Source organism: Dendroctonus ponderosae, unplaced genomic scaffold, assembly GCF_020466585.1.
Source record: "Dendroctonus ponderosae isolate FM_Combo_2020 unplaced genomic scaffold, Dpon_F_20191213v2 Dpon_F_20191213_1, whole genome shotgun sequence".
NCBI lineage: Eukaryota > Metazoa > Arthropoda > Insecta > Coleoptera > Curculionidae > Dendroctonus > Dendroctonus ponderosae.
The window spans coordinates 59,731,861-59,741,618 of NW_026017110.1; the positions used below are offsets into that span (position 1 = coordinate 59,731,861).

The 9,758-nt window shown below is 32.7% G+C and overlaps 1 protein-coding gene across 1 annotated transcript; it reads left to right on the forward strand.

The window, feature by feature from the left end:
* The first annotated feature begins 4,346 nt into the window (after positions 1–4,346).
* LOC109532945 (heart- and neural crest derivatives-expressed protein 2) lies at positions 4,347–9,169 on the forward strand. The gene is made up of 5 exons (XM_019898095.2): positions 4,347–4,917; positions 6,725–6,889; positions 7,224–7,387; positions 7,482–7,700; positions 8,338–9,169. Exons 1-5 carry the CDS (start codon positions 4,836–4,838, stop codon positions 8,428–8,430), a joined length of 723 nt encoding a protein of 240 aa, XP_019753654.1. The 5' UTR covers positions 4,347–4,835; the 3' UTR covers positions 8,431–9,169.
* The last annotated feature ends 589 nt before the right edge of the window (positions 9,170–9,758 follow it).

A 9,758-nucleotide genomic window follows, 5' to 3' on the forward strand; every position in this document is an offset into this window, starting at 1 on the left:
ATTTGCTCAAAATTAAATATTTGTTAACATTAAACAATCAGGTTTATTGGTGGTTCCATAAAAAGTAATTCTTGAATCGCAAATTTTAGTTGCATGTAGCTTCGCTTGATTAGGTGTTGAGGGCTTTAGTCAAGTTTTCGAACATTTTCTAAACTCTTTTATTAAAATCTAACTAACGTGATTGAAAAACTGCACTCAATTCATTTCACAAAAAATATTTTTTCCTTTGTCTCAAATTCTACATTACATTTATTTTTACTTAGTATTTAATTGTCTATATTTAAATATTCCTTTAGAATAACAAATATATTTTAATTTCATTTTGCATTAAATAATAAATTTTGCTATCGAACGCTATCGAGAAAATAGTTGTGGATTAATGGCGTAATTTCCACCCAATAAAAATTATAAGCAGTATATGAATCAAGTAATACTAAAAATCCTTTATTTCTTTCCTTCAACCTTTTCTTTGTTCTTACTCTTTATAATTGATAAACTATTTGCGATTGTTACTAAGACAACTGAGCCACTATGCGGAATTCTAAACTCATAATTTTTTACAGATCTCAGAATTGCAAATATTTTAGGAAAATATTGTGTCTTCAACTGAATAAATCTGACGACAAATTCTTAAAAATTACAATTAACATTCTTAGTTTTGAACATTTAATAAGTAATTGTTAAAATGTAACTATTTATTAAATTCCATTATCATTTTCCTTCAAAGAAGTGAATTTGCGGTGTTTGAATGTGATATTTGTACGTATGTATAATACATTAATTAATAAAATATTCCTATAAGAGCAACCATCCACCATAGAAAAAGGGATTAGTCAATGTTAACAATGTCGTTGTTATTCTAGATAAATGACGTTATTAACGGTGCCATAAAGAAGAAATTTCGAAAACATCTTTTAGTTGCATGCAGCTTCGCTTAACTTCACTCTTATTTGTCCTTAACTTCACTCTTATTTTTTTCGGAACGTTTTCATCAACCGTGTGCAAAAAGGGTTTGAAATTGGACGCAGGGCTGCTACTAATGGGAAAAAAATATTGGAAGGTACTTGTTTGCAATTGACTTTTATCTAACGGAAAATGTAAACTTTCTATAGACATTTATTCTTTAGTTCTGTGTTTCAGTCGAAAAAGAGCTTGTATCTAAAAAAAATTATTGGCAATTTTTCAAGCAAGTGAGTGAATTATTTTCTGCACATATAAAGGCACTTCATTAACGAGGTTTAAGAAAGAAATTATTATGAAATCTGTTAGATGAAAGTCAATTATTTATATTTACTATATATTTAAGTACACCATAAAATGTGGACTCTTTATAGACATTTATTCATTAGTTTTGTCTTTTAGTGAAAAAATCTTGTATCTCAAAATTGTATTGATGATTATTTAGGCAAGTGAGAAATTATTTTCGTCATTTATAAACGCACGACATTAACTAGGTTTAGGAAAATAATATTATGAAAACCGTTAGATAAAAGTCAATGATTTGTACTAAATATTTATTTACACGCAAAAACGTAAACTTCTTATAGACATTCATTCTTTAGTTTTGTCTTTTAGTAAAAAAAGAGCTTGTTTCAAAATATTTAAATTTGGTAATTTTAACGCATAGCATTAACGAGGTTTAAGAAAAAAAATTATGAAAATCCGACATGCTTGAAGAGAATTAGCTGCAAGCTGAGCAGACAAATAATACTAGAGAAAAAAATGGTCATCGTTCACAATGTCGTTATTATTCAAGATAAAACATTTTATTAAGGTACTTTATGGCACCGAACAAATTCTAGAAAGCGACTTTTTGTTGCATGAAGCTTCGCTTAGTTTTGTTATTAACGGCTTATGTTGGCATTTTTATTTTTGCATTATTGTCACTAAGCGTTCCTGTCACCAGCACTTACAATCATATAAACAGTTTTTTTAATTGGACTCCAATTATCAGGTAGTAAATCGATTTAATTTAAGTAATCAGGTATTTGTTCAGCAAGTCATTAGAGCAGTTCAATATTTTGACGAAATATTGGTCATGATGTCTATATTGCTACCAAATTGCTATAATCTTGCAATTAGGAATTATTTAGCGATTAGCACGTGGACTTTCAGGTACGACAAAAATCTGCACGTTTACGTATTAGTTGATTATTTGTGTAGGAATTGGTTGTTTAAATTGCGACTATGCATATATGAACAGATACACATATTTTTTATGGCACGGAATCACTGGCCTTGCAAAGAAAGTAAATCAAAAAGCTTTTAAAATGCGAGATAAGAAAATTAACATTCTCGCTGTATATTAAAGTAACATTTATCTAGCCGTTTTCAAGTGGGGTTTTAGTAATGTGGGAACTCTTGAAACATATGTATGAGTGGCGCCAACTGAAAACTAGCCTGTCCTTAAAATATACTGATCATTGTTGAAAACAAGAGGTCTTCCTTTGCTCCACACGACGAAACATTTGGAATCTTTGAAAGAAATAAGGGTAAAAAGGTGCAACCCTGATTGATTGGAATCTTTAAAATGCCTGCCTTTTTTAAGGAAGAAATGGGAGCTTTTTTTTCACAGTATTTCTTATTGTCATTTTATATGCTTGCTTTCATTGCAATGGATGGAATGGTTGTAATAAATATTTGTGTCCCAAATGTTGAATTTCTTGATGATACCAAGTCCAAAGTCATTTTACAGCTTTCTGTTGGTTTCCGCCAATTTATACCGCGACTCATTAAAATACCTGCTTTTTTAAAGAGAAGAAATAAAAGTTTGATTAAATTAAGAACAAGACAAAATATTTTATAAAAAATGAAGCGTTTGGTATGATGCACCCAAATTCTAGAAGGCGTGTTGAAATGAAGGCAAATTGAAACATTTCATGCAAACTAATTTATTTACAAAGTATTTAAAATTGTCATTTTATAGCATTGCTTTCATTACAATCCCAAATGTTAAATTTCTTGATGATACGACTCTTTAAAATGCCTGCTTTTTTTAAATAAGAAAATAAATTCGTTTAGGAGCGAAACAATATATTTTATTAACCCTGGAGTGCAAGTATTCACAGAATCAAATTTTAAAAGCATTTTGAACAGGGTATTGAAATGGCGACAAATTGAATGCAAACTATTTTCTTTGTAAAATAGTTTTTATTGTCATTTTATATTATGTTTGCTTTTGTTATGCCATACATTTGTCTGAAATGAGAATTTCTTGAAGATTCAAAGTCCAAAGTCGTTTTACAGCTTGCTGTTGATTTTCGCCAATTTCTAATTGTTATTGTTTCATCATAACTTTATTGCATGTATAAAGTAGTAAAACAATTAATCGTTGAGAAATATTATGATTAGGATGTCAATAAATGAACAGCATCGCCTTTTACCGACGGAACAAACGTGTTGTTCACGTGAATAACTTCAAGCAATTATTTCGATTTTTATTATACGATTTAATTCTGAACAAATATGAATTATTAAGTTTGTCACTGGGGATTATATCAGGTTGTTGCTGATTATTAAAGTCGTAAAATTTGGCGAAAATGTGCTTGAACAATACATAGATTTCCAAATCTATGCGAGGCACCTGCTTATGCGCGTTATTCCGAAACCACCTCTAGGAAATTTTTCGCAAATTTTTCTTGAGGGAGTCGTTGGATATCTAAATATCTCACGCACGCTGAATATTTTCATTTGCAAGTCTTGACTTATTTTTTCTTTAGATTCCTGCGACGTTTATTTTATTTCGGTCGAATTTAATGAATTAGAGTCAAAATTCTGGATATAATGGCCAAATTGTTTTCATTGATAAATCGACACTATCATGTAACCAGAATATCTTGCTCCCTTTGGAACGACAGGTTGCGGATGAAATTTAAAGGGCGTATTCATACGTCAACCAGTTTGCCACTGGCGGGCGCCAGTTTGTGATTTATTGAAACCCTATGGAGCATATGTTGATGTCCAAATTGCTAGTCCTCTTTTTGTTCTTCTTTTAACAGCCAAGAAAATGTTTTTCAGACGGTGGCCATTGCGACACTTAAGTCTTCGCAAATTTCTTCAAAAATTGCATCTGGTTTGGGAATTTGTACGATTAATTTAACAACGAAAAACTTGTTCTATGTTTTCTTGCATTATTATTTTACAATCTATATTTTACTTGGCAACTCATAACACCAATTACAGTCACTTTATTATTATCGACAGAGTATGCAGGACTGCTAACAATTTAGATTTGTGATTTTTTTATATTCCTTTGGGAGCATTTAAGTCCGAACTAAAGCTGAAGGTACCCATGTAATTTATTTATTGATTATTTATCTGTTAATTAATTAATTCGCCATGGATTTTTTTCCGTTTAATAAATTTGAATATTTTTTTGTCTGCATTGTTCAATTGTTTAAAGTAGTTTATTATTTAGGAAGCAATTCATTACAGAAATTTCTCACAAACACTATTCTGCTAATTTAGTATTGGACTCATCTTGAATCTCAATGAATATTAAACGATCATTTTTCGAGAACTTCTCGGGAATAAACTTCAATTATGATCTATTTATAACGAAGGAAATTGGCATTTGATCAAGTATTGATTTTGTATTAGCAATGAAGGACGTCCCGGTCCAGAAACTCCACCCAGTGGATCCAGATCCCGTGCAATCCCATTCGGTAGCCGGGATAAATCCCGCCTCCATATCGAATTCTATTCCAGCCTGAATATTAAGTCAGTTTTGAAAGAGTCCGGGTTCCTGACAAGCGGGATAAATTTGAGTTGGGTTTTGTTTTTGTGACGTGTGTGGTTGATTCGTTGTTGTTTTTCGCGTTTTCCAATTGAGAAAAATGTCTTACAGTAACTCACCACCTGATCTTCAACAGGATGTTTATCAGTATGGGTACCACCATGGGTACCATTATATTTCTGGTAAGTATTCAACTCATATGGTTTTTTTAAACTTTTTCACATCGGCAGAAAATCCCGAAAAGTTCGGCAGTTTCAAGCAATGACCGCGGAAGCCCAGCTATTTTAATATATATTCTAGGCCGTTGTAAAAAATAATTTCTTTCTAACGTTTCGCAAGGACAAGTTGCTCGCATCTTCAGAGGTGGTTAACAACGACCTCTGAACATTTTTTTCCACACCCGCCCAAAAAATTTACCAGTCTCCACTAATGACAGCGAAAGCCTAAACTTTTTTATGCGTATTATATTAAGCAATCATTCCGTATCTTTGATTTTCAGTATATAGAATGTTTATTGTAGAACTCAATGCAATTAATAGATAAGAGAAACGGAAAATTTAGCTCTAAATTGAAATTTAAAAAAATCGCTTTTTTGCATTTTCCGATAAGTTTTTCGCAAACAAAATCCACATATACGTCTAAGTAAAAAAAAAACAAATCTAATATCGGCCCAGTGGTTAAACTGCCTCAAAGTCGCAAAACAATGTGGTCGAGTATAATTTTATCATTGTAAAAATGCGTTAACTAAATATATGAAAATATGGAAATTATAAGCTACCGAGATATCCATATGATGAGCCTCGGTAGCATAAAGTTTCGTATAAACTCACAATATTAAAACATCGACTGTTTATTATTTCAAGGAAGACATCTGGGAATGTCGTGGCGCTATAAAATATAATATTTTTGTATATTATTCAAAAAACATAAAAAACTAAAGGAAAGCGACATTCTGTAGTACGGAGATTCTGTTTATTTTTCAAAGGTTTTATAATGACTTTATAGCATTTGCTTAACAAATGTTATAACTGGAGAGTCGCTAGGTATAATATTCACATGTTGCTATACGCTTTTTATGGTGTTTTAGTTAATATGGAACATTTTATGAATTGGTCCATATTCCAAGTCCGATATTAAGGTTTGAAGACCTCAGCTGTTGTTTTATTTTATTGGCTACTTATTCAGCGCTTCTTTATATTTAATGCTATTTATGCTTGCTTAGGCTACATTTCCATTTGCATAGATTCAAAAAAATTGGCAAACATGCGACAGAACATTATGTAATTGTGGCATAAATTTCCACAAAATTATCTGCATGAACATTATGACACTCTGTGAATTTACAGATTGTAACGCTATCATTCCAAAGCTAATAGCAGGTGGTAAATAAAAAAAGTTGAAGTAACCTAAGTAAATTCCTATGCACATTATAAGCGCATTTACCTAAACCTCCCGTTGGGTTTAATACTGTAATTAATCGGTTTAATAAGATTTAAGGCATGCTTGATAACCATTTAATTGCATATCGTTAATTTCTTATGTTGTTTATGGCGGCTTTAAGGGAAAGAAAACGACAGTAACCGTGGAAATTCAAAAATCAATCGGCATGAACCACATTAGATTCGTTTTTTTTAGTTCGGCAATAGCAAAATTTATTTAAAGATAATAAAAATCAAGTTTTGACAGTTTGTTTTACTGTAAGTTTTCCCGATTAAAAATAACTCGGGTTTACGTGTTCCCCGGTTGAGTTCATAAAATCTGATAAACACACAATCTTCCTCTCGTGAAAGTCTTTGAGGCAACGTCAATAAAATTTTATTGACCTCATATAACGCCCTATCATCCTGTATATGTATATAAAGAAGATAATTTTAGCTCCACACAAAAGGATGTTATAATTCGAGGAATTTATAGCTCAAATTTATTCACGTAACGATCATCAATTGAATGCGTAGATGAGGTAGATGAGTTGGTATTTTTTTTCTTCAGATGGCAGTACAATTGGGGGCGATGAATCGAATTTTTGGTCAAATAGTCCCAGATCAGAATCGCCGTCTCCCAATATTTTGCACTCGCAAAACCAACTCGACAATTCCTATATTTACTCAAATACCGGCTGTCCCACCCCTAATCATTACTCCGTTTACCGCACAAGTAAGTACTGTAGTATTTTTTTCGCTTGGAATAAACGACAATGCTGATAGATGGATTCAAATAAATTCAATTCTGATTCAAATTAACGCTTAACGATTGAAGCTGTTAGTCAGCTCGCTTTTAATTTGGATCTCACTTGAAGTTTTGGGTAAAGCCTAGTCAGGAGCAGATGCGTTCCATTTGCCTCCCTCTGTACATGTTCGTTCGAAAACCAAAGCGTTTTTGCAAAAATTGCAAAACTTTAAAATAATCAGGATTGAATTTCGAAAATGTCTAGTAGATATCTAATGATGAATCCGAAAGAATCATTTCTGATGTACGTTTGAATGTTTAGCGATGGGCGGAGAAGGAGATTTAGGACCGCCATTTGTACGGGTGGTAAAACGACGAACAACCGCAAATAAAAAAGAACGGCGAAGAACTCAGAGCATAAACAATGCGTATCATGATCTTAAGAGAATTATTCCGAATGTTCCCATGGATACGAAGCTTTCAAAGGTAAGCGTTCAGGCGCTCTGTTTGGTGAGCTGTTGCTGGATGAAAAATCCTCTGCGTTAAAAAAATAAGGACTACAAAGGATAATTGTTTCTAGATCAAAACATTGCGATTGGCTACAGCATATATTTCATATCTAACTAGAGCTTTAGAAACTGATGATACTCCGGGAACATTCAAAGCAGAGCTAGGATCGTTGTCTAGAAAATCAAGCAGTAGCAGTAGTAATAGCCAACAGAATATCATGAATAATAGTAATAACAACAATAATACGAATTGCTCCAGTAGCCATGGATCGCCAAAAAGTGAAAGCTCGGTAAGTGGACAAAAACTGAAAATTGACGCCGGTAACAGCGGTTCTGAAATGCAAATCGAGTTCTTTATAGGTTTTTTATAACGTTTACAAGTTAGTAGTATCTAAAGTGAAGTCAATCAACAGCTGTGTATTTCCAGTCACTTAACAAGGCGATAATCAACTTGCTCGATATTTCATTCGGGTGTTTGTGTTGACATATTTATATGGATAGCGATCACTTAGCTGCTTCAGTTAGTCATAAATATGCAACAATCCTACTGGAAAGAACTTGATTTAATTTCTAGAAATGATCTCTCGAGGGAGGCGCAAGCCGAGACCAAAGTTTATCTAAATTAAGATCTGAATAGTTTCCCTAATCCGATTTCAGGTGATTATGATCTATTAACACCCTCCCCTCAATTTATCTAAGTGGGTTGCCTTGCTCTAACATTCGCCAGAAGCAACCGCCATGACACGAGTCATTATCTTCTCTCCAGAGGGGTGTTCACTCAATCCCAACCCCAAAGCCATAATTTTCCTCTAATTCAATTTATCTCTCTATTGCGGCTTTAGTAATTTGCTTCATATGCCAGCTTTATTTATTAGCTGTCTCAATTAACCAGTAAGTGAAAATGCTTAAACCGAGTTTTTTACTTAGGAAGATTCGTCGAACTCTCGAAAAGCAAAGGGGCGTACGGGATGGCCCCAACATGTTTGGGCTTTAGAACTGAAACAGGAACAAGCTTTGTAAATTGAAAGAAACATTTCAACCAGTTCTTTGCAGTCTTAACGATCAAGTTAACGATAGCAGGAATTTTGAGTTGTGGGCCTGAAGTTCTAGGAGAAGAAAAAAAATTGATCTGCTAGATAGTTGTACTGTTCCTTAGGGCTCTCTGAAAATTACCAAAGATTTTTCGTAAAGAGCATGCGAGAAGCCATTGTACGTTTACTGAGTTGTAGGGTTTCTAGGTGCCAATAGGATGTTAACAATTCTCGAAATGCTGTAATTTTTTTTGTATCAGTTTCCTGGAGCTGTCCAGGACCGAGCTTAAGGACCATCGCAGTTGAAAATTCCGCTCAAATCATGTCTAAGAATAAAATTTTAGTTTTGTTTTCATCCTGCTTGCTGTTAATATACCCTTCTCAGATTTCTTCAATTTTCCAAAGTTTTCAAGTGCAATTGGATATGGAAAGAATCAAATTAAGGTAGTTGTCTGAAGTGTGTTGTTCCTAATTTCGGTTCTGCTCCTTGATGTAAATATATTATCTGTTTTCAGTTAAATGTTGCCAGATGGCCCCTCAATGTATACATTTACTTACCTACACCTTAAGAGTTTTATATATTATAGCGATAGTCGGAGTTTATAATTAGACATATTATGTGCTTTTTGTTTATTGCCTTGTTTACGCAATAAGCAATAGAATAGCATTATAGCAATACACATTTTTCTAACTTCTCTAAATATTGCAATAAATCGATTTAGAGAGTAGTCGTTTTTACGTTTTATTTTTACATTTCGATTTCCTGTTGTTGTCCTTTCTTATTCAACTAAAGTAAATAGTTTTCTTTAGAAAAAAATACTGACTTAATATTGATGGGCTGTTTTATTAGAAACATGGTAAGTTGATTATTAAGCTTGTAGAGTAGAGAGCGTCTAAGAAACAAAAAAAAATGTCTAAATGGCATTTACAATTTATTTTCAAGGGTTCAAAAGCTTAGTTTTCACAGTAAAATTCCTTTTTTGTATTGTTTCAAAGTTATTTCTGATATTTACGATAGTTTCTGCAATTTCGCCTTTCGTAACACGATGGAAAAAAAGAGTTTAAGTGTAACTATTTGAATTAAAAAAACAGAGGGATTTTTAGAATGTTTTGGGGTATTTTGATGCGCCTTTCATATGACCTAACTTGCACCCCTTTGGTTTGATTTTTTCGAAATTCTCCCAAATTTGTTGTTTCATTAAAACGAAAAATCAGTAGCAGGACGTTTATTTAGTAAATTTCCTAAACAATGAACGTACGAACGGAAATTCTGATTATTCAAACCAGTTTTTAATTTACTATAAAACCATGGTAAGC

Excerpts from the sequence above, each read along its gene's own strand:
- LOC109532945 (XM_019898095.2), top strand. The coding sequence starts at position 4,836 with ATGTCTTACAGTAACTCACCACCTGATCTTCAACAGGATGTTTATCAG. Across the intron at positions 4,918-6,724 it reads TGGGTACCATTATATTTCTG|ATGGCAGTACAATTGGGGGC; the intron begins GTAAGTATTCAA and ends TTTTTTCTTCAG. Across the intron at positions 7,701-8,337 it reads CGCCAAAAAGTGAAAGCTCG|GAAGATTCGTCGAACTCTCG; the intron begins GTAAGTGGACAA and ends TTTTTTACTTAG.